Raw genomic sequence first — 16,961 nt, forward strand, 5'->3', positions numbered from 1 at the left:
AAACCTGCCAGAGATGCATGAAATGCTGCAGCGGCGGGGATTCGAGAGGCAGGGCTGTAAATTCTGCCCAGATAAGTTGTTCCACAATCAAGGAGCACCCCGGTGGAGTTTGCAGGCAGGGGAGTGAATCAGCTGCAAGGCAGGGAATTCATGGGCAGGGAAACAGCAGGAAGCGGGGAGGCAGCCCTGCCCCTCGCAGGTGATCCTCCAGCATTAAAAAATCCAATTCAAAAGCTCCAAAGCTTTGTTTCTGCTGCTGGACAACACCAGGGCCACACATCCCTCCTTTGTTCCAACCCTCCCAAGAGCCAAAAAAGTGGGGAAAAAAAAGAAAAAAGTAAAGTTTGACCCAGACACTGAGTAATGCAAGTGCCCTGTGCTGATAACCAGGCCCTGAGAGCCAAGGCTGGCGTAATTAAAGCTCCAACTAACAGAGGAATAATGAAAATGAACCATTTCCACCCCACAATCTTAATTGTGCTGGTGGAGAGGCATCCCCACGCCCTCCACAAATCAAGCTGAAATGCTGGGAGATGACATAAGTGGCAGAACAATCACAGGAGTGTGAGCAGGAGACTCTGTTCCAGCCCTGGCTCTCCCACAGCCACACTCCGTCCCAGCTGGGACCAGGCTTCCTTGTGAAACAGTTCATTTAAGGATTTTTTGGGGTTTTCGGCTGTGATAAATGGGAATTATGTACTGTCAGTTTATGTAATTGTTACACAACTGCACGGACTTCAAAAGTATTCATGTGGCCACAAATTATATTATTTAAAAATCTGGAATAACCGGTCAAAATCGCAATAGCTGGGTTACCAGAGCCTCCAGAAGCACAGCTCCAAAAAGGGCTGTGGAATCCAACCTGTCAAGGTTTCAGGCTCATTCCTTTATCCAGGGGGGACAATTCCCTGAGCTGAGCACGGGAACAAACCACAAACAGGTCCCCACTCCTCTTCCCAGCCTTTGGAATCTGCTGCCACCTCTTATCTTTTGCATCAGCAGAGGTTTTATCCCCTGAAGATTATCTGGAGTTGCCATGCAAGTGGCAACATTTATTATTGTGGCACAAAGTGCTGCAGGTTATTTATAGGTCCTAAAGCCAACACGAGTGTCCTGCCCCAAAGCCAAGGCTGGGACATTTTTTTTTTTTAGGGTTTGAAAGCCCCAAATTCTCACAGAGGGCTGCAAATCCTATTACTGGAGTGAGTAAGAATGATCAAGTGTTTACTTGTAATACCTTGACTAAACACCACAGCCTGCACTAATTCCACCCTGCTCTTAAAGATGCCAAATAACAAAGCAAACAAAGCACTTTGGAGGCTCTGGAAACTTTTTTCCAGGTTTTTGGGGGTTTTTATTTTTGGTGTCAGAGCCTCAGAAGTCACCCTGTGGCTCGGGAAGCATCACTGGTGTGGATTATTGCCATTATCCAGCTGGGATGGAGCAGAGGAGCTGGCAGTTATTACTGATTGGGATTCAAGAAACTGCATCTTCAAGAGGAGGCAGCACGTGTACTTCCCCCACCCAAAAATCCAAAATTTTGTGTTTTAACACAAACCCACTTTTGCCTCAATGAGTTTACAGCAACTCCAAAGCTCTCAGGGGGTGCTGCAAACAGAACATCTCTGCTGAGCTCAGGTTCAGGTAGAAAAGATCCTTCACTGAAGTAATTTGACCCCAAAATCCTTATTTTTTACACCAGCTGACCAAAAATACGCTGATAGTTATCAATTTTTGTACATCAAGCCCTGAACAGAGAGCACCCTGTGGGTGAGCTGGTTGTTGCTCTGCCCATCAAGGTGCAGGGCAGTTCCCCTCTAATTTCCTGGGATTTCCCTGTGCTTGGCAGCTCAGGAAAGCTCTCCAGACCACAGCCCTGCCGGGGCAGGTGAGCTCACCCCCGATGCACCTCCCTGCCCGCTTCCAGGCAGCCGGGAGGCGGCTCCCGCCGGCCTCACGGTGTTAAAAGTTATCCAAAATAAAGATACATTCTTTAGATCTGTTTCAAAAACCTCGCCCTCTGCGGTTCCTTGGTGTCTTTCCCCCTCCTCTCTCCTGTGGGAACGCCAGGGCAGCTCCCCAGGATGTGGAAGGGAAAATGTCAGAGCCTGGGACCTGCGGGGTCACTGCACACCTCCAGCTGGAATCCTCTGCTCCAGCAACCCACCTGGACACAGCAGGATATTCAACCTCCTCTCCAGGAATAAAACCTGCAAACCGGCCAGCCCTGCCAGGAGGCACCTCCGGGCAATTCCTGCATCCCAGCGACTGCTCGCGCTCCTCTCCTCAAGCAGTGGCTTAAAAAGCCACTTAAAAAGCCACTGCTCCCCTCCCCCCGAGCGTTATTTTTAACCTGGATGATTTCAGTGATCCCATTTACAGCCCCACAGCTCTAACAGGGCCGGGGTGTGAGGACAGGAATAGGTGGCTGGGATTAAAGGGGAAGAAAATGAGAATTTCCCAAAGCGGCCTTTTTTAAACTGAAACACCCCAAAAGGCAGCAGAGGCCCCTGAGGTTGGAACCAAACCCCGGAGCCAGGATCAGATTTAGGTTTTCAATATTTCTGTCACATGACACAAAGTTACTCACGTCTGCTCGGGTTCCTGCAGGTCCCCAAAGTCACAAGATTCCCCAATCATCCCCAGCCTTGGGCCTCCCCCAGGGAAGAACTCGCCTTCTTCTCTACCTGTGCTTCAGATCCTGCAGGTTTTACTGCCTCCTTGCATTTATTACCCGGTTAAAACCAGGTTGAACCACCCCTTCAGCACAGCAAGGCTTAGATCTGCTCACATCTCAAGACTTAAAACCTCCCTCAAATATTTTTTTAAGCTCTCCGTGCGACCATCTGATTTTCAGGGGAGAAAGAAAAAAAAAAAAAGGCCCCAAACCAGTTATCCTTTTATAATTCTATACCAATCTCAAATCGCAAGGAAAAATTAAATAAATAAATAAATAAATAATAAAAAAAAAGACGTGAAAGCAAATTCGGGAAATCTTGGCAGAGCAGCCAATGAGAATGACTGGGAGAGACTTGAAGGATTTCACAGAACTGGTTCCGGCTCCGAAGCACGAGCACGGCGAGTGCGACCATCTGATTTTCAGGGGAAAAAAAAAAAAAAAAAAAAGGCCCCAAACTAGTTATCCTTTTATAATTCTATACCAATCTCAAATCGCAATGAAAAATTAAATAAATAAATAAATAATAATAAAAAAAAAGACGTGAAAGCAAATTCGGGAAATCTTGGCAGAGCAGCCAATGAGAATGACTGGGAGAGACTTGAAGGATTTCACAGAACTGGTTCCGGCTCCGAAGCACGAGCACGGCGAGGAGGATTCTTCTCTCCTTGCAGAAAAACCCGCAGCGTTTCGGCTCCGCAAGCCTTCTCCCCGGCTCCCATCCCCAGCCCCTCCGTGACACCGAGGCCTACCCTCCCCGAGAGCCACCCGGGGGGACTTCTCCTTTCACGGCTTATTTGGCTTTTCCAGCAAAATCGCCGTCCACCCGCAGGCCCGCTGGGAGCGCGGCTCGGGGGTCCCCGAGGGGCTGGGGGCACGTCCCGGGCTGATCCCGCATCCCCCCGGGGGGACCCGCGGGGGCCGCAGCGGGGCTGGGCGGGGCTGCCCCCGAGCCGAGCCGGGTTTTGGGGGTCCCGGGGGGGCTTTGCCCGTCCATCGTGAATGGAAACACGGAGCAGAGGCGGGGGAGCCCCCGGGGGCCTCCCTGCACCTGCCCGGCCGGGCCCTGAGGGGAGCGCAGCGCAGCGGGGGGAGCGCGGCGCGGGTCCCTCAGGGCACGGCCGGGCAGGGGGCGAGCGGGGGCCCTGAGGGAGCACCCGGCGGGCGAGGAGGGCATTGAGGGGCCCCCCGGGGCACGAGGGGTCCCCTCGGGGGGCGCGGGCCGGCGGGACCCCTCGGGGGCCGGCCCGGGAGGAGGAGGATGAGGAAGGGGAGGATGAGGAGGAAGAAGGGGGGGGGGCCCTACCTGCACGGCGGCCTCCAGCTTGCCCTCGAAGGTGAAGTCGATGAGGTCCGGCTTGAGGCAGAGCCCATAGTTGAGGGGGGACACGTCGGCGGGCAGCCGCTCGAACGGCCGCTTCTCCGGCATGGCGGGAGCGCGGGGGGTGCGGGGCTGCGCCCCCCCCGGCGGGGCGGCGGCGGCGGCGGCGGGGGGAGCCCCGCGGGGGAGAGGCGGGGGGAAAAGGCGGCGGGAGGAGTTGCGTAAGCGCTGGAGAGGAGTGCGCATGCGCCAGGACACGCCCCGCGAGGACACGCCCCCTTCCCGGCAACGGGGCGGCCCCGGTAACGGGGATCCCAGTGAGCCCCGGTAATGGGGATACCGGTAACGGGGATCCCGGTTATGGAGATCCTGGTGTGTGTGTAATGGGGATCCCGGTAACGGGGATCCCAGTGAGCCCCGGTAATGGGGATACCGGTAACGGGGATCCCGGTTATGGAGATCCTGGTGTGTGTGTAATGGGGATCCCGGTAACGGGGATCCCGGTAACGGGGATCCCAGTGAGCCCCGGTAACGGGGATCCCGGTAATGGAGATCCTGGTGTGTGTGTAATGGGGATCCCGGTAATGGAGATCCCGGTAACGGGGATCCCAGTGAGCCCCGGTAATGGGGATCCCGGTAACGGGGATCCCGGTAATGGAGATCCTGGTGTGTGTGTGTAATGGGGATCCCGGTAACGGAGATCCCGGTAACGGGGATCCCAGTGAGCCCCGGTAATGGGGAAACCGGTAACGGGGATCCCGGTAATGGGCATACCGGTAACGGAGATCCTGGTGTGTCTGTAGTGGGGATCCCGGTAACGGGGAACCCGGTAATGGGGATCCTGGTGTGTCTGTAATGGGGATCTCGCTAATGAGGATCCCGGTAATGAGGATCCCGGCGAGTCCCGGTAATGGGGATCCCGGTAACGGGGATCCTGGTGTGTCCGTAATAGGAGGTCCCAGTGTGCCCGGTAATGGGGATCCCAGTGAACCCCGGTAACCCCAATGTGCCCCATACTGGGGGATCCCGGTGTGCCCGGTACTGGGGATCCCGGTGTGCCCGGTACTGGGGATCCCCATTGTGCCCGGTACTGGAGGATCCCGGTGTGCCCGGTACTGGGGATCCCGGTGAACCCCGGTAATCCCAATGTGCCCCATACTGGGGGATCCCGGTGTGCCCGGTACTGGGGATCCCGGTGTACTGGGGATCCCGGTGTGCTCAGTACTGGAGGATCCCGGTGTGCCCGGTCCGGGTGGGCCCGGCACAGTGCCCCCCATCCACCGCGGCTCCCGGTGCTCCCGGTTCGGCCGGATGCTGGCTCCCCGTTAGCTGGGGGCTCTCGGGCCAGCTGCCCTGGGCCGGGATTGGCACAGTGCACCCAGGGGCTCCTGGTTTTGGGGTGGCACCGGCACCCCGCCAGTGGGGCTCCCAGTTCCCCCAGTTCAGGCTCCTGGCTCTCCCAGTGCACTCAGGCTGGGGGCAGAGCTGCAATGGTGCCCCCGTGCTGGGACACCCGGGTTTCCCTCTTTGCTCTCTATAATTCAGTTTATTTCTCACTATTCCTTCCCCAAAGAGATTTATTTTTGTTAAAAGTGACACTTTGCTGTTTAAAAAAGATGAGTTAGCGCTGAGCCAGGGAGAGAGCGAGCAGGGAGTGGAGAGGGTGAGCAGGGATTTGAGGAGAGGAGTTGGATCTGAGGAGGGAATGGGGATTTGGGAAGGAAAAGGGATTCGAGGAGGGAAAAGGGATTTGGGGAGGGGAGCAGAGATTCCAGGCAGGGGGGAGCAGGGGTTTTAGGGAGGGAGCAGCAACTCGAGAGAGGGAGATGGGATTTGAGGAGGGGAACAGGGTTCGAGAGGGGAGAAGGGGTTCGAGGGAGGGAGCAGGGATTTCGGGAGGGAGCAGGGATTTCAGGGAGGGAGCAGGGATTTCGGGAGGGAGCAGAGATTCCAGGCAGGAGGGAGCAGGGATTTCGGGAGGGAGCAGGGATTTCAGGGGGAGCAGGGATTTCAGGGAGAGAGCAGGGATTTCGGGAGGGAGCAGGGATTTCGGGAGGGAGCAGGGATTTCGGGAGGGAGCAGGGATTTCGGACAGTCTTATTTGTTTCATCAGTGTGAGATCAAATTAAACTGTTACAAAGAAGCAAAGTAACTCAAATAATCAAATTCAAGAATGTGAAAGGTAACAGACTTGCTTTGTTTTGCAGTGGGTATTTTCTGTCAAAACAGAACTTCATAGGATTCGCTGAGACCCGCAGGAGCCGGCGGCACGAACTGGGGCAGGGAGAAAGTACAGGCGGCTCTCAGCACATGGTTGCCAAAAGCCAGCGCTGCCGAGCCCGGGTTCATCCGGGGCTGCCGCGGGGCCGCATTGTGCTGCAGAGCCCCGGGGAAGGAAAGGGAGACAAGGGAACAGCTGGGAACAGCTGGAAACAGCTGGAGCCGCGCGGGGGGTTCGGGCAGCTGCCGCCCTGCTCCGTGCTGCCCGCTCGCAGCGGCGCGGAGCCCCGCGGGACACGGGGACAGGCTGCGGGGACATCGGCGCCGGCAGCTGGCCCAGGGAATGGTTGAGGATTTTATGGAATCCTGGCGGGGTTCTGGGCGGAAAGCCCCGTCTGCCCTGCGGCCAGGGAAGGGCTGGACCCCACGGTTTGGCGAGCAGGCTCCGTGTGGGGTTTGCGGCCGGGGTGGATGGGACTGGGGTCAGCCTGGCCGCGCTGGGGACGCCCCGAGGCCACCGCAGCAGGACGGCGGGAGAAGCCCAGGCGAGCCCCGGCCGTGCTGGGGGACTTTGCCAGGGCAGAAGTCCCGTCCCCGCCCGCCTTGCTGCGGGTGGCTGTCCCCGGCAGAGCCACGGGAAGGTCAGGGGCAGGATAAAACTATTCCTGGAGCAGAGCCGCGGGAGGGAGGCGGAGGGGATTGTCTCCTCTGAGCTCTAATTCCCGTCCCGCACGGCCGCGGGGTCACCGGGTGCCCTCCTGCCCCGCCGGGGGGGTCTCGGTGGGCACGGGGCTTGTGCTTGGCAAAGGGCTCCGGGCGCTTCCCGCGGGCGCTGCTCCGCACGGGAGATGCTGGGAGGTGACAGATGCTGCTGTCAGCAAGAATCCAGAAAATTAAAAAAAAAAAAAAGGAAGAAAGAGAGAATGAGCGAGGCTGCACGGAGAAAGGCGGGGGGAAGCCGCCTCCTCCGCCGTGTCCCGACCAAACCGGGTTCTCCTGTAGCGCCAGACCGCGGAGGGCCCGGGGACAAACGGACGGGGTGGAAGCCAGGAGCTGTAATTAGCCCAGAGCCTCTGCAGCCACCAACCGCTGTCAGTGCTCCTTTCTAATTAGGAAAAACAAGGGGGGAGAAAAATTTTAAAAGGGGAGGAAAGAAAAGAATGAAATTCCCGAGAGAGGCTTTTCTTTTCTTCTCTCTCTTTCGCCGGAGTTCTCGCCGGTGCTGCCGGGGCGGGAGCAGCCGCGGGGCACCGGCTAATCCTGCCTCGCAGGTCTGGGCCGCCGGCTTAGGGCTGGAATCTCTGGTATTCGGGAGCACGGGGACAGCAGCGCTCCAAGCTCTGGGGCCTCCTGCTCCGCGGGTCATTCCCGGGGGGTTGGGAGGCGTTTTTCCCTGGATTTTCCCCTCTCCGTGTGTGCGTGCGGCTCCTCCCGCCTCACCTGGGACAAGTTGCACAAGGATGGAGGCAAAGGTGGCCCAGCCCCTGCCTGGAGCTGGCGGGGACAGCTTGGGGCGGGTGCCGAGCCCTGATCCCAGCCCTGATCCCGCTCTCCCACGGGACAAATCCCCACGTGGTGGTTTTGCAAGGAGACGAGCACAGCTGGGCTGGGGACATCATCCAGTGGCATCTCCACCGCCCCATCCCAAATTTCCTCAGGGATGCTCCCGGGCCGAGCCCCCCAGGAGCCCCCACGGGCAAGGAGGCGGCTCCAGAGGGGTTCCAGAGCCCCCAGCGCTGCCCACGGAGGTGGAACCGGCCGGGATGGCATCAAGGAGAGCCAGCTGGGCTGGGAAAATCCAGCCCCACCAGTCGGGAGCCGTGGGAAAGCGCCGGGGCCGTGGGGCTCGGGGCCGGTGACTCAGCCCGGCGGCTCCAGGACTGGCCCCGCAGCCCCGGGGCTTCATCCCGGTTTTCCAGAGTTCTCCGCGTTTCCCAGCGGAGCCGCTGCGGGAAGCGCTCTCTGCTGGTGTTGCCCCCCGCGCACCCCAGCGGGCACCACTCCGAATTTTGGGAGGTGCTGGCGGGCTGCAGACGCCATCCCCCCCAGGCAGCGGGGCCCGGCTCCCCCCGCGCCCCCCGCCCAGCCCCGCACGGCCGCTCCCGGCTCGTCCCGGCTCAGATAAGAGCTCGGGCCGGGATCAACGGTCTCGGGCACAGCGGAGCCGTCACTACACATTAACCAGCTGTCCGATGGAGCAACGCGTCCTCGGAGCCAAGATCAACAGTCCCCGAAGCGAGCTGGGAGCGGGGCCAGGCGCAGCCAGCGCGGCCGGAGCCTCCGGCGAGCCCCCCGGCCCCGAGGGGCCCCCCGGGCTTCGCAGCCCGGGCTGGGCTCGCCTTTGGCTCGGCGGGGGACGAGCATCCCCGGGGCGTCCGGGGGTGGGCTTCCCAGGGAAGAGGGCTTGGGGTGAGCCGGTTTGTGATTTAGGGCGGGGGTGCCCCATCCTGGATTGTCCTCGGGACATTCGGAGGGACCCCCGAGCCCCCCCGCGCTGCTGTCCCGGGGGCATCCGGAGGGACCCCTGCCCCCGACCCCCCTCCACCTCCAGGGGCTGCTGCCGTGGGAAATCCCAAAAGCATCGCACAAACCCCACGGAGCTGCTGGGGGGGCGCAGGAACCTGGGGGGCTCTGCGCGTCCGGGGGGGTCTGGAAATGCGGTGCAGGTCTGGGGGGCTCCGACACCCGCAGCATCCCCCGCACGGGGCAGGGTGGGGGTCCCGGGCCTGCGGCACGTGACCCGTGTGGGGGTGGGGGATGGGAGCAGCGACCCCCCGCCCCCCGCACTGCACCACGCACGGGGGTCCCCCCTCCGCGCGCTCGGGGGGTGGGCGGGGCCTCCCGCGCCGGCCCCGCCCCCCCGGGGCTCCGCAGCCGATGGAATTTTCCACTCGCGGGCGCGGGCGCGGGCTCCCGCCGGCCACGCCCCTTCCCGCGCGCGCGCGCGGCCCCGCCCCCGTTCCCGCCATCCCCCGCGGCGGGGGGAAAGATGGCGGCCGCCATGGCGGCGGGGCTGGGCCGCAGGGCCCCGCGGCTCTGCTGCAAGGTGGGGCCGGCACGGGCGGCCTGAGGGGCGCCGGGGAGCGGCTGTGCGGCCGCTGAGGATGAGCGGTGTGGGGGGCTGAGGGCGAGGGAGGAGCGCGGGGGGCCGTGGCGCTTTGCGGCGAGAGGGGAGATCAATGGAGGCCTGGCGGCGCCCGGCTCACCGCGGGCTCGGCGCTGCCTCCCCTCAGGCCGCCGAGTCGCTGCTCCGGCCCGCGGCGCTGCCGCTGGTTGTGCCGGCCCGCAGCAGGAGGAAGGGCCCGCGGGTGCCCGAGTGGGCCCGGGAGCTGAGCGCTGAGGAGAGGCAGAGGCGGCTGAGCTCCGCGGCGCCGGTCTTCCCGGACGAGCGCATGGAGCGCACCTTCTTCCTGGCGTGCACGGGTACGGCAGCGCGGACCGCGCGGAATCAGGCCGAGCGCCTCCCCCGCCCTTCCTTCTGGCCGGGGGAACGGCTTCCCTGCCCGCTCTCCGGAGCTGCTGGTGCCTTTGTCGGGAATCCTGGAATCCCAGAGGGGCTTGGGCTGGGAAAGCCCCTCCAGTGGCAGCCCTGCCCTCCAGGGACACTCCGCTGTCCCGGGCACTGCCAGGGACCCACGGCAGCCACAGCTCCTCTGGGCACTGTGCCAGGGCCTGACGCCCTCACAGCGAGGGATTTCTTCCCCAAATCCCCTCCTGAGCCAAGCTCTCCACCTGTAAAAGCGGAGCAATGCTACAAGGAGCTGGAAAGTGGCGTCATGGAATGGTCTGTGTGGGAAGGGACCTCAGATCCCACCCAGTGCCACCCCTGCTGTGGCTGGAGAGGAAAGAAAGGAAATGGAAGGGAAGGCTGTTCTCCCAAAAAAGCCACATTCCAGCCAAAAAGCCCCTTTTCATTCCGAGATAGGGCTGGGGAGCCCCACAGAACCCCAGGTTTGGAGGGAAGGACCTTCAATCCCACCCAGGGACACCTCCCGCTGCCCCAGGCTGCTCCAGCCTGGCCCTGGGCACTGCCAGGGACCCAGGGACAGCCCCAGCTGCTCTGGGAATCCCATCCCAGCCCCTCAGGGAGGAATTCCGTCCCCAAATCCCCTCTAAACTTCATTTTGAAGCCATTTCCCCCCTCGTCCCTGTGCTGTGGGGCAACAGCAGAGAGCAGCACCCGTGGGCCAGCTTCTCCCAGGGAAGCTCTCTCAGGATTCTCCCAAACTTCTGAGAAGTTTCCCTGGGAGGAGTTGCCTCCCCCCCGGGGCTCTGGGCCTGCTGCTGAGCTGCTTTCCCCCAGCTGAGATCATGGATCCCTACGTGCCCCCCGAGGGCGACGCGCGCCTCAGCTCGCTCTCCAAGGACGGGGTGAAGCAGCAGATGCAGAAGCTGAGGCAGACAGCGGCCTCCCAGCTGGCGTACGTACCCCTCGTTAGCTAATTATCCTCATTAACCCGCTGCTTGGCCTCTCCTGGGTCTGGCCATGGCTGGTATTCCTCCCCCAGGTCACCTCCAGGACAGCTGGGAGCCCCAGATCCCCTCAAAGCTCCCACAGACCCACCCAGGACCCCCCAGATCCCCTCGAAGCTCCCACAGACCCACCCAGGACCCCCCAGATCCCCTCAAAGCTCCCACAGACCCACCCAGGACCCCCCTTGTGTTCCCTCCAGGACACCCAGGAGCCCCCAGATCCCCTCAAGGCTCCCACAGACCCACCCACGACCCCCCTGTGACCCCCACTGTGTTCCCTCCAGGGCTCCCAGGACCCCCCAGATCCCCTCAAAGCTCCCATAAATCCCCTCCAGGACACCCCTGTGTCACTCCAGGCCGCTCAGGACACCTCAAATCCCCTCAAAACTCCTCAGGGTCCCCCCAAATCTCCCAGGATCCCCCTGTGACCCTCCCCTTTGTGTTCCCTCCAGTCACCTCCAGGACCCCTGGGACCCCCAAGATTCCCCAAATCCACCCCCAGGACACCCCTGTGTCCCCCCAAGGTCACCTCCAGGACACCCAGGACCCCCCCAAATCCCTTCAAAACTCCCCCAAATCCCCCTCAGGACACCCCTGTGTCCTCCCAGGTCACCCAGACCCCCCCAGAATTCCCCCACATCCTCTCAGACCCCCTCTGTGAGGGGCTGAGGGATCTCTGGGTGATTTTTAGGATGAAGGGGTTGTTTCCTCCCTGCTTTTCCCATTTTTGTTGTTGCTCCCCTTCCCTGGCGTTCCCACCTCCCCTGCTGGGAGCAGCCACGCCGTGCACTCCCAGCTTTTTTAGGATTCTTTGGATTTGGCTCTTTTACAGCCCCCTGAAGGTTTTCTCTTAGTGGGAGATCTCCAGTTCTCAGCTGGTAAAAGCTGGGATTGAATCCTATAGGATCCACACATCCAGTTTTGTTCTTTCCTTGGTTTGTTGTTTCCCAGCCTGCGGAAGATCAAGGATCATGACCCGGATTTCAGCACCAAAACCTTCCCTGAGAAAGCCCAGGAGATATTCATTGAGGCCCACAACTCCCTGGCAAAGTAAGGCCCTTCCCTGGGCCTTGAGGAGATGGAATTTGTGGGGGAAAAGTGGATGAGGGGGGAAAAGAGGAATTTGTGTGGGGGCAGAGTGGAATTAGTGAGGGGGGAAAGTGGAATTTGTGAGGGGGGGAAAGTGGGAATTTGTGTGGGAGGAAAAGTGGGAATTTGTGTGGGGGCAAAGTGGAATTAGTGAGGGGGGAAAGTGGAATTTGTGTGGGAGAAAAAGTGGGAATTTTTGTGGGGGAAAGAGGGAATTTGTGTGGGGGAACGAGGGAATTTGAGAGGGGAATTTGTGGGGGGCAAGGAGGCATTTGTGTGGGGGCAAAGCTGGAATTTGTGAGGGGAAAGCAGGAAATGGTGGGGGAAATGCAAGAATTTGTGGGGCCAGAGCTGGGATTTGTGTGGGGGAAAGGCAGAATTTGTGGGGGAAATGGAAGATTTTGCGGGGAGAATTGCAGGAATTTGTGCGAGGTGAATATCAGGAAATTGTGGGGGAAATGCAAGAATTTGTGGGGCCAGAGCTGGGATTTGTGTGGGGAGTATCAGGAATCTGTGGGGAATATCAGGAGTTTGTGGGAATATCAGGAGTTTGTGGGAATATCAGGAGTTTGTGGGAATATCAGGAATCTGTGTGAATATCAGGAATCTGTGGGAATATCAGGAATCTGGGAATATCAGGAGTTTGTGGGAATATCAGGAATCTGTGTGAATATCAGGAATCTGGGAATATCAGGAATCTGGGGATATCAGGAATCTGGGGATATCAGGAGTTTGTGGGAATATCAGGAATCTGGGAATATCAGGAGTTTGTGGGAATATCAGGAATCTGTGTGAATATCAGGAATCTGTGGGAATATCAGGAATCTGGGGATATCAGGAGGTTGTGGGGAAGCTCCCTTCCTGAGCTGGGGTGGCCGGGCTGTTCCCTTTGCAGCTTCAACAAGCAGAAGCTTCACTCCCTGGTGACCGAGCGCTGCTACCCCGTAAGTGCCTGCAATTTTGGGGTGGGAGGGACCCCCTGGCAGTGTCTTTTTTCTTTTTTTTTTATTTTTTTTCCCCTGGATTCAGCAAAGAGCTGGGAGGAAAAACCCAAAATTCACCAACAACCAGTGGTGTTTTCTCCTTGCTCCCATTGACATCCAGACTGAGTTCTGTTAGAATCCTAGGTGCTGAAAATTTTAAACTTTCTGTGCTGAAGAGCACAGACCCCCAAGAAAATCATGTGTTTGACCTAGGGCCATTAAAAAAACTTTCAGAATTGATTAGTAACACTAAAATTACAAATGATTTGATTAGAAGTAATATCACTAAGTAAAAAAACTAACATTTAAGATTTTAAAATATAACAATGTATATAAGGCAAATTATAAGTTGTAGAAGAGTAACTAACTGTTCTTCACAAGTTTAAGTGGTATTTTATAATTAGACAGAAAAGTCTGCGTTGTGGACTTCGAGTAATTAGTTATTAAGCTAAAAATAAAAATAATTTAAATATGGTTTCTTAGTTAAATAATTTAAAAGACCTTGTGTAGAAGTTGTTAACCTTTTTGTAACTTATTAGTAAAATACTGTAAAGCTCACAACTTAAAATATAAATAAACATTAATCCAGACTGAGTTCTGTTAGAATCCTAGGTGCTGAAAATTTTAAACTTTCTGTGCTGAAGAGCACAGACCCCCAAGAAAATCATGTGTTTGACCTAGGGCCATTAAAAAAACTTCCAGAATTGTTTAGTAACACCAAGATTACAAATGTGTAGTTTGATTAGAAGTAATATCACTAAGTAAAAAAACTAACATTTAAGATTTTAAAATATAACAATGTATATAAGGCAAATTATAAGTTGTAGAAGAGTAACTAACTGTTCTTCACAAGTTTAAGTGGTATTTTATAATTAGACAGAAAAGTCTGCGTTGTGGACTTCGAGTAATTAGTTATTAAGCTAAAAATAAAAATAATTTAAATATGGTTTCTTAGTTAAATAATTTAAAAGACCTTGTGTAGAAGTTGTTAACCTTTTTGTAACTTATTAGTAAAATACTGTAAAGCTCACAACTTAAAATATAAATAAACATTAAAATAAATAAACATCTAAAAATAAATAATAATAAACATCTAAACCTAAATGTAAATAAAACATAATAACCATCTAAACCTAAACACAATAAAGCTGAAATATCTAAACATAAATAAAACCTGAACATCTAAACCTAAACATAAATAAAACCTGAACATCTAAACCTAAACATAAATAAAACCTAAACATCTAAACATAAATAAAACCTAAATATCTAAACCTAGACATAAATAAATCTGAAATATCTAAACCTAAACATAAATAAAACCTAAACATAAATAAAACCTGAACATTTAGTCCTAAATTCCCTCTCAAATACCCTCAATCCCAACCTAAACAAAACCAAAACCAGCCCCAAGGGCCACCAGGGTGGGAGCTGATTTTCGCTGCCGGGAGCGAACAGCTCGTTAACAATTTAATTAATGCCAGGCTGGTTTCTGCTGGCAGGACATGGTGCGAGGGAACAGGTACAAAACCATCCGCTGGAGCTTTGTGGAGTCCCTGGAGCCCCCCAGGGTGGTGCACGTGCGCTGCGAGGGCGTCCTGAACCGGGGCAACCTCTACGGGCAGGTGACCGTGAGGATGCACAGCCGCCAGGTGAGCCGGGGCAGGGACAGAGCCAAAGGTGCCCAGCCATTCCTGGGGGGTCACAGCTGGGTCACCCAGAGCCTGCTCCAGGGGGGACAGTCCAAATGTGCCCAGCCATTCCTGGGATGTCACACCTGGGTCACCCAGAGCCTGCTGGGGGGCCAATCCAAACGTGCCCAGCCATTCCTGGGGGGTCACAGCTGGGTCACCCAGAGCCTGCTCCAGGGGGGACAGTCCAAATGTGCCCAGCCATTCCTGGGATGTCACACCTGGGTCACCCAGAGCCTGCTGGGGGGCCAATCCAAACGTGCCCAGCCATTCCTGGGGGGTCACAGCTGGGTCACCCAGAGCCTGCTCCAGGGGGGACAGTCCAAATGTGCCCAGCCATTCCTGGGATGTCACACCTGGGTCACCCAGAGCCTGCTGGGGGGCCAATCCAAACGTGCCCAGCCATTCCTGGGGGGTCACAGCTGGGTCACCCAGAGCCTGCTCCAGGGGGGACAGTCCAAATGTGCCCAGCCATTCCTGGGATGTCACAGCTGGGTCACCCAGATACTGCTCCGGGGGGGACAGGCCCCGTTCTCCTGGGAGGTCACTTGGATCATCCAGGAACCTTCTCCAGGATGAACAATCCCCATTTTCCTGGGAGGTCACACTTGGATCACCCAGGAGCCTGCTCCGGGATGAACAATCCAAATGTTCCCAGGCATTCCTGGAAGGTCACACTTAGGTCACTCAGGAAACTTCTCTAGGATGAACAATCCCCATTTTCCTGGGAGGTCACACTTGGATCACCCAGGAGCCTGCTCCGGGATGAACAAATCCCTGGGGATCGTTCTGGGCAAAGCTGAGCTGCCTGGGAGGGGAAGGTGGGGGGTTCCTCCACGGGCAGAGCTGTTTGGAATGTCCATGGAATTGTCCCTGGAGCACCTGGGAGCTGGAATGAGGGCCTGGAATGGCTGAGGGCAGGTCTGGGATAATTTTGGGAATTATTTCCCTCTGTGCCTGACCTCAGTAAGTGTCTCTGCCTCCTGTGTTACTAAAAATAGATCTTGGAGGAGAAGGAGGGGAGAATTCCAGTGTAATTCAAGGCTTCCCACCCCATTCCCTTCTCCTGCCTCCATCTGATCCCCCTTTTTTCCCTCTCCAGAACCCTCTGCTCCCCTTTCTCCTGCTGATTTTTGTCCCTTGCTTTTCCAGACCGTGATGATTCCTGGCCCAGCCCCGGATCCCTCACAGGAGCAAGAAACAGTGAAGTAGAAAGTTCTGGAACGTGGACAGGGGCAGCAAACAGGCCAGGAGGGAGGATTGGGAACGTGTGTGATGGACGTGGTTGTGCCTTCAGGAATGGGCTCCAGCCACTCCAGATTTGTCCTTCAAGGAGCCTGAGGGGTGGGAGCAGGACCTGGATGAGCTCTGGGAGGAGCTGGGCTCTGTCCCACACTCTGTGCTGCAGCCTCACCCTCGCTGGCTTTCTGTGAGGATGAGGAGCCCTGGAGCATCCACAGCCCACCCTGTGTCCTGAATTCCATGGGAGAGCCCTTGGAATATTTGTCACCTCCATGGGAGGTGTCACAGAGCTGCTGCTCAGGCATTAAAACTTCACCAGTGGCTGTTGGCACTGTTTTTTTTCCCACCTCTCTTTCTCTGCTGATTCCCAAACTCCTGTTTTTTAACAGAAACCAGGAAAGCCTCAAATCGAGCTCTGTGGTGAGGTCAGGGGGTGCTGCCGTTGGGGTTTCCCAGAGGAGCTGCAGCACAGCTGGATTTATCTTCAGTTAAATCACTGGATTTAACTTCAGTTTTGGCTGCTCACGAGGGGCTGGGGGTGGTGTTGGTGGCAGAGCTGCTGCTGTCACTGAGGGCCTGGCACCATCCTGTGGGCACGGTGACATTTGCAGCTGTCCCTGCTTTGCCTCCCTTGGGAGAACACTTCTTTTTTCCCCCCTGTGAGGCTCCTTCTCTATTCCTGCTCTGCTCAGCCAGTTCTCCTCACTGACAGAAAAATCCTCCCTGCTCACCCAGGAACAAACCCTTTTCTCCTTCTTGTCCTGCTTTTTTAACTCAGCCACTTCCAGAGCGTGGGAGAGTTCCAGGATTTTTTATTTCTTCCTTGAGAGGGATTTTGCAGAGCTGTGAGAAGAGGAGCTGTGGCTCCTTTCTGCTCCTCAGTGTTCCTTTCGGGAGGGCAGGACCTCCTCTTTGTGCTGTGCTGGGAGAGGAGCCAGCAGTGGAATCCCTGCCATGTCCTTTGGGATGTCACAGGGGTGGCACAGTCCCTCTGTTCCTAAAAAAACCCTTTTCCGTGGAGCCTCTGCCTCGCTCAGGAGCTGAGTGTGGGAGCTCAGATCCCTCCGTGGAGCTCAGGAAAGGAGGGGATGGAATTCCTGAACCCAGAGGGAGGAGAGGATCGGGATTGATGAGGCTGGAAAAGGGGATTTTTGGGGTGACCTCACTGAGGATTCCCTGAAGGAGCTACAGGAAACATGGAGAGAGGGGTGGAGGGACAGGACACAGGGAATGGGCTCCCTCTGCCAGAGGGCAGGGAGAGATGG

The 16,961-nt window shown here is 56.9% G+C and overlaps 2 protein-coding genes across 2 annotated transcripts in view; one reads left to right on the forward strand and one right to left on the reverse strand.

Moving 5' to 3' along the window:
- NPEPPS (aminopeptidase puromycin sensitive) overlaps positions 1-4,177 on the reverse strand; it is a 39,429-nt gene extending 35,252 nt beyond the window's left edge. The window contains 1 exon segment of the mRNA XM_041402331.1: positions 3,984-4,177. Coding sequence (XP_041258265.1) covers positions 3,984-4,106 — 123 coding nt within the window. The 5' untranslated portion in view covers positions 4,107-4,177.
- A 5,000-nt stretch (positions 4,178-9,177) lies between these two features.
- On the forward strand, positions 9,178-15,666 carry MRPL45 (mitochondrial ribosomal protein L45). The gene is made up of 7 exons (XM_041402345.1): positions 9,178-9,264; positions 9,452-9,641; positions 10,522-10,639; positions 11,643-11,741; positions 12,676-12,724; positions 14,266-14,443; positions 15,557-15,666. Exons 1-7 carry the CDS (start codon positions 9,208-9,210, stop codon positions 15,664-15,666), a joined length of 801 nt encoding a protein of 266 aa, XP_041258279.1. The 5' UTR covers positions 9,178-9,207.
- The last annotated feature ends 1,295 nt before the right edge of the window (positions 15,667-16,961 follow it).

This window comes from Onychostruthus taczanowskii, unplaced genomic scaffold, assembly GCF_017590055.1.
Source record: "Onychostruthus taczanowskii isolate IOZ18803 unplaced genomic scaffold, ASM1759005v1 scaffold197, whole genome shotgun sequence".
NCBI lineage: Eukaryota > Metazoa > Chordata > Aves > Passeriformes > Passeridae > Onychostruthus > Onychostruthus taczanowskii.

Bases quoted from the DNA above. Each gene is read 5' to 3' on its own strand.
- MRPL45 (XM_041402345.1), top strand. From the start codon at position 9,208: ATGGCGGCCGCCATGGCGGCGGGGCTGGGCCGCAGGGCCCCGCGGCTC. The intron at 11,742-12,675 runs GTAAGGCCCTTC...TTCCCTTTGCAG, and splicing joins GCCCACAACTCCCTGGCAAA to CTTCAACAAGCAGAAGCTTC. The intron at 14,444-15,556 runs GTGCCCAGCCAT...TTCCCTCTCCAG, and splicing joins GGGCAGGGACAGAGCCAAAG to AACCCTCTGCTCCCCTTTCT.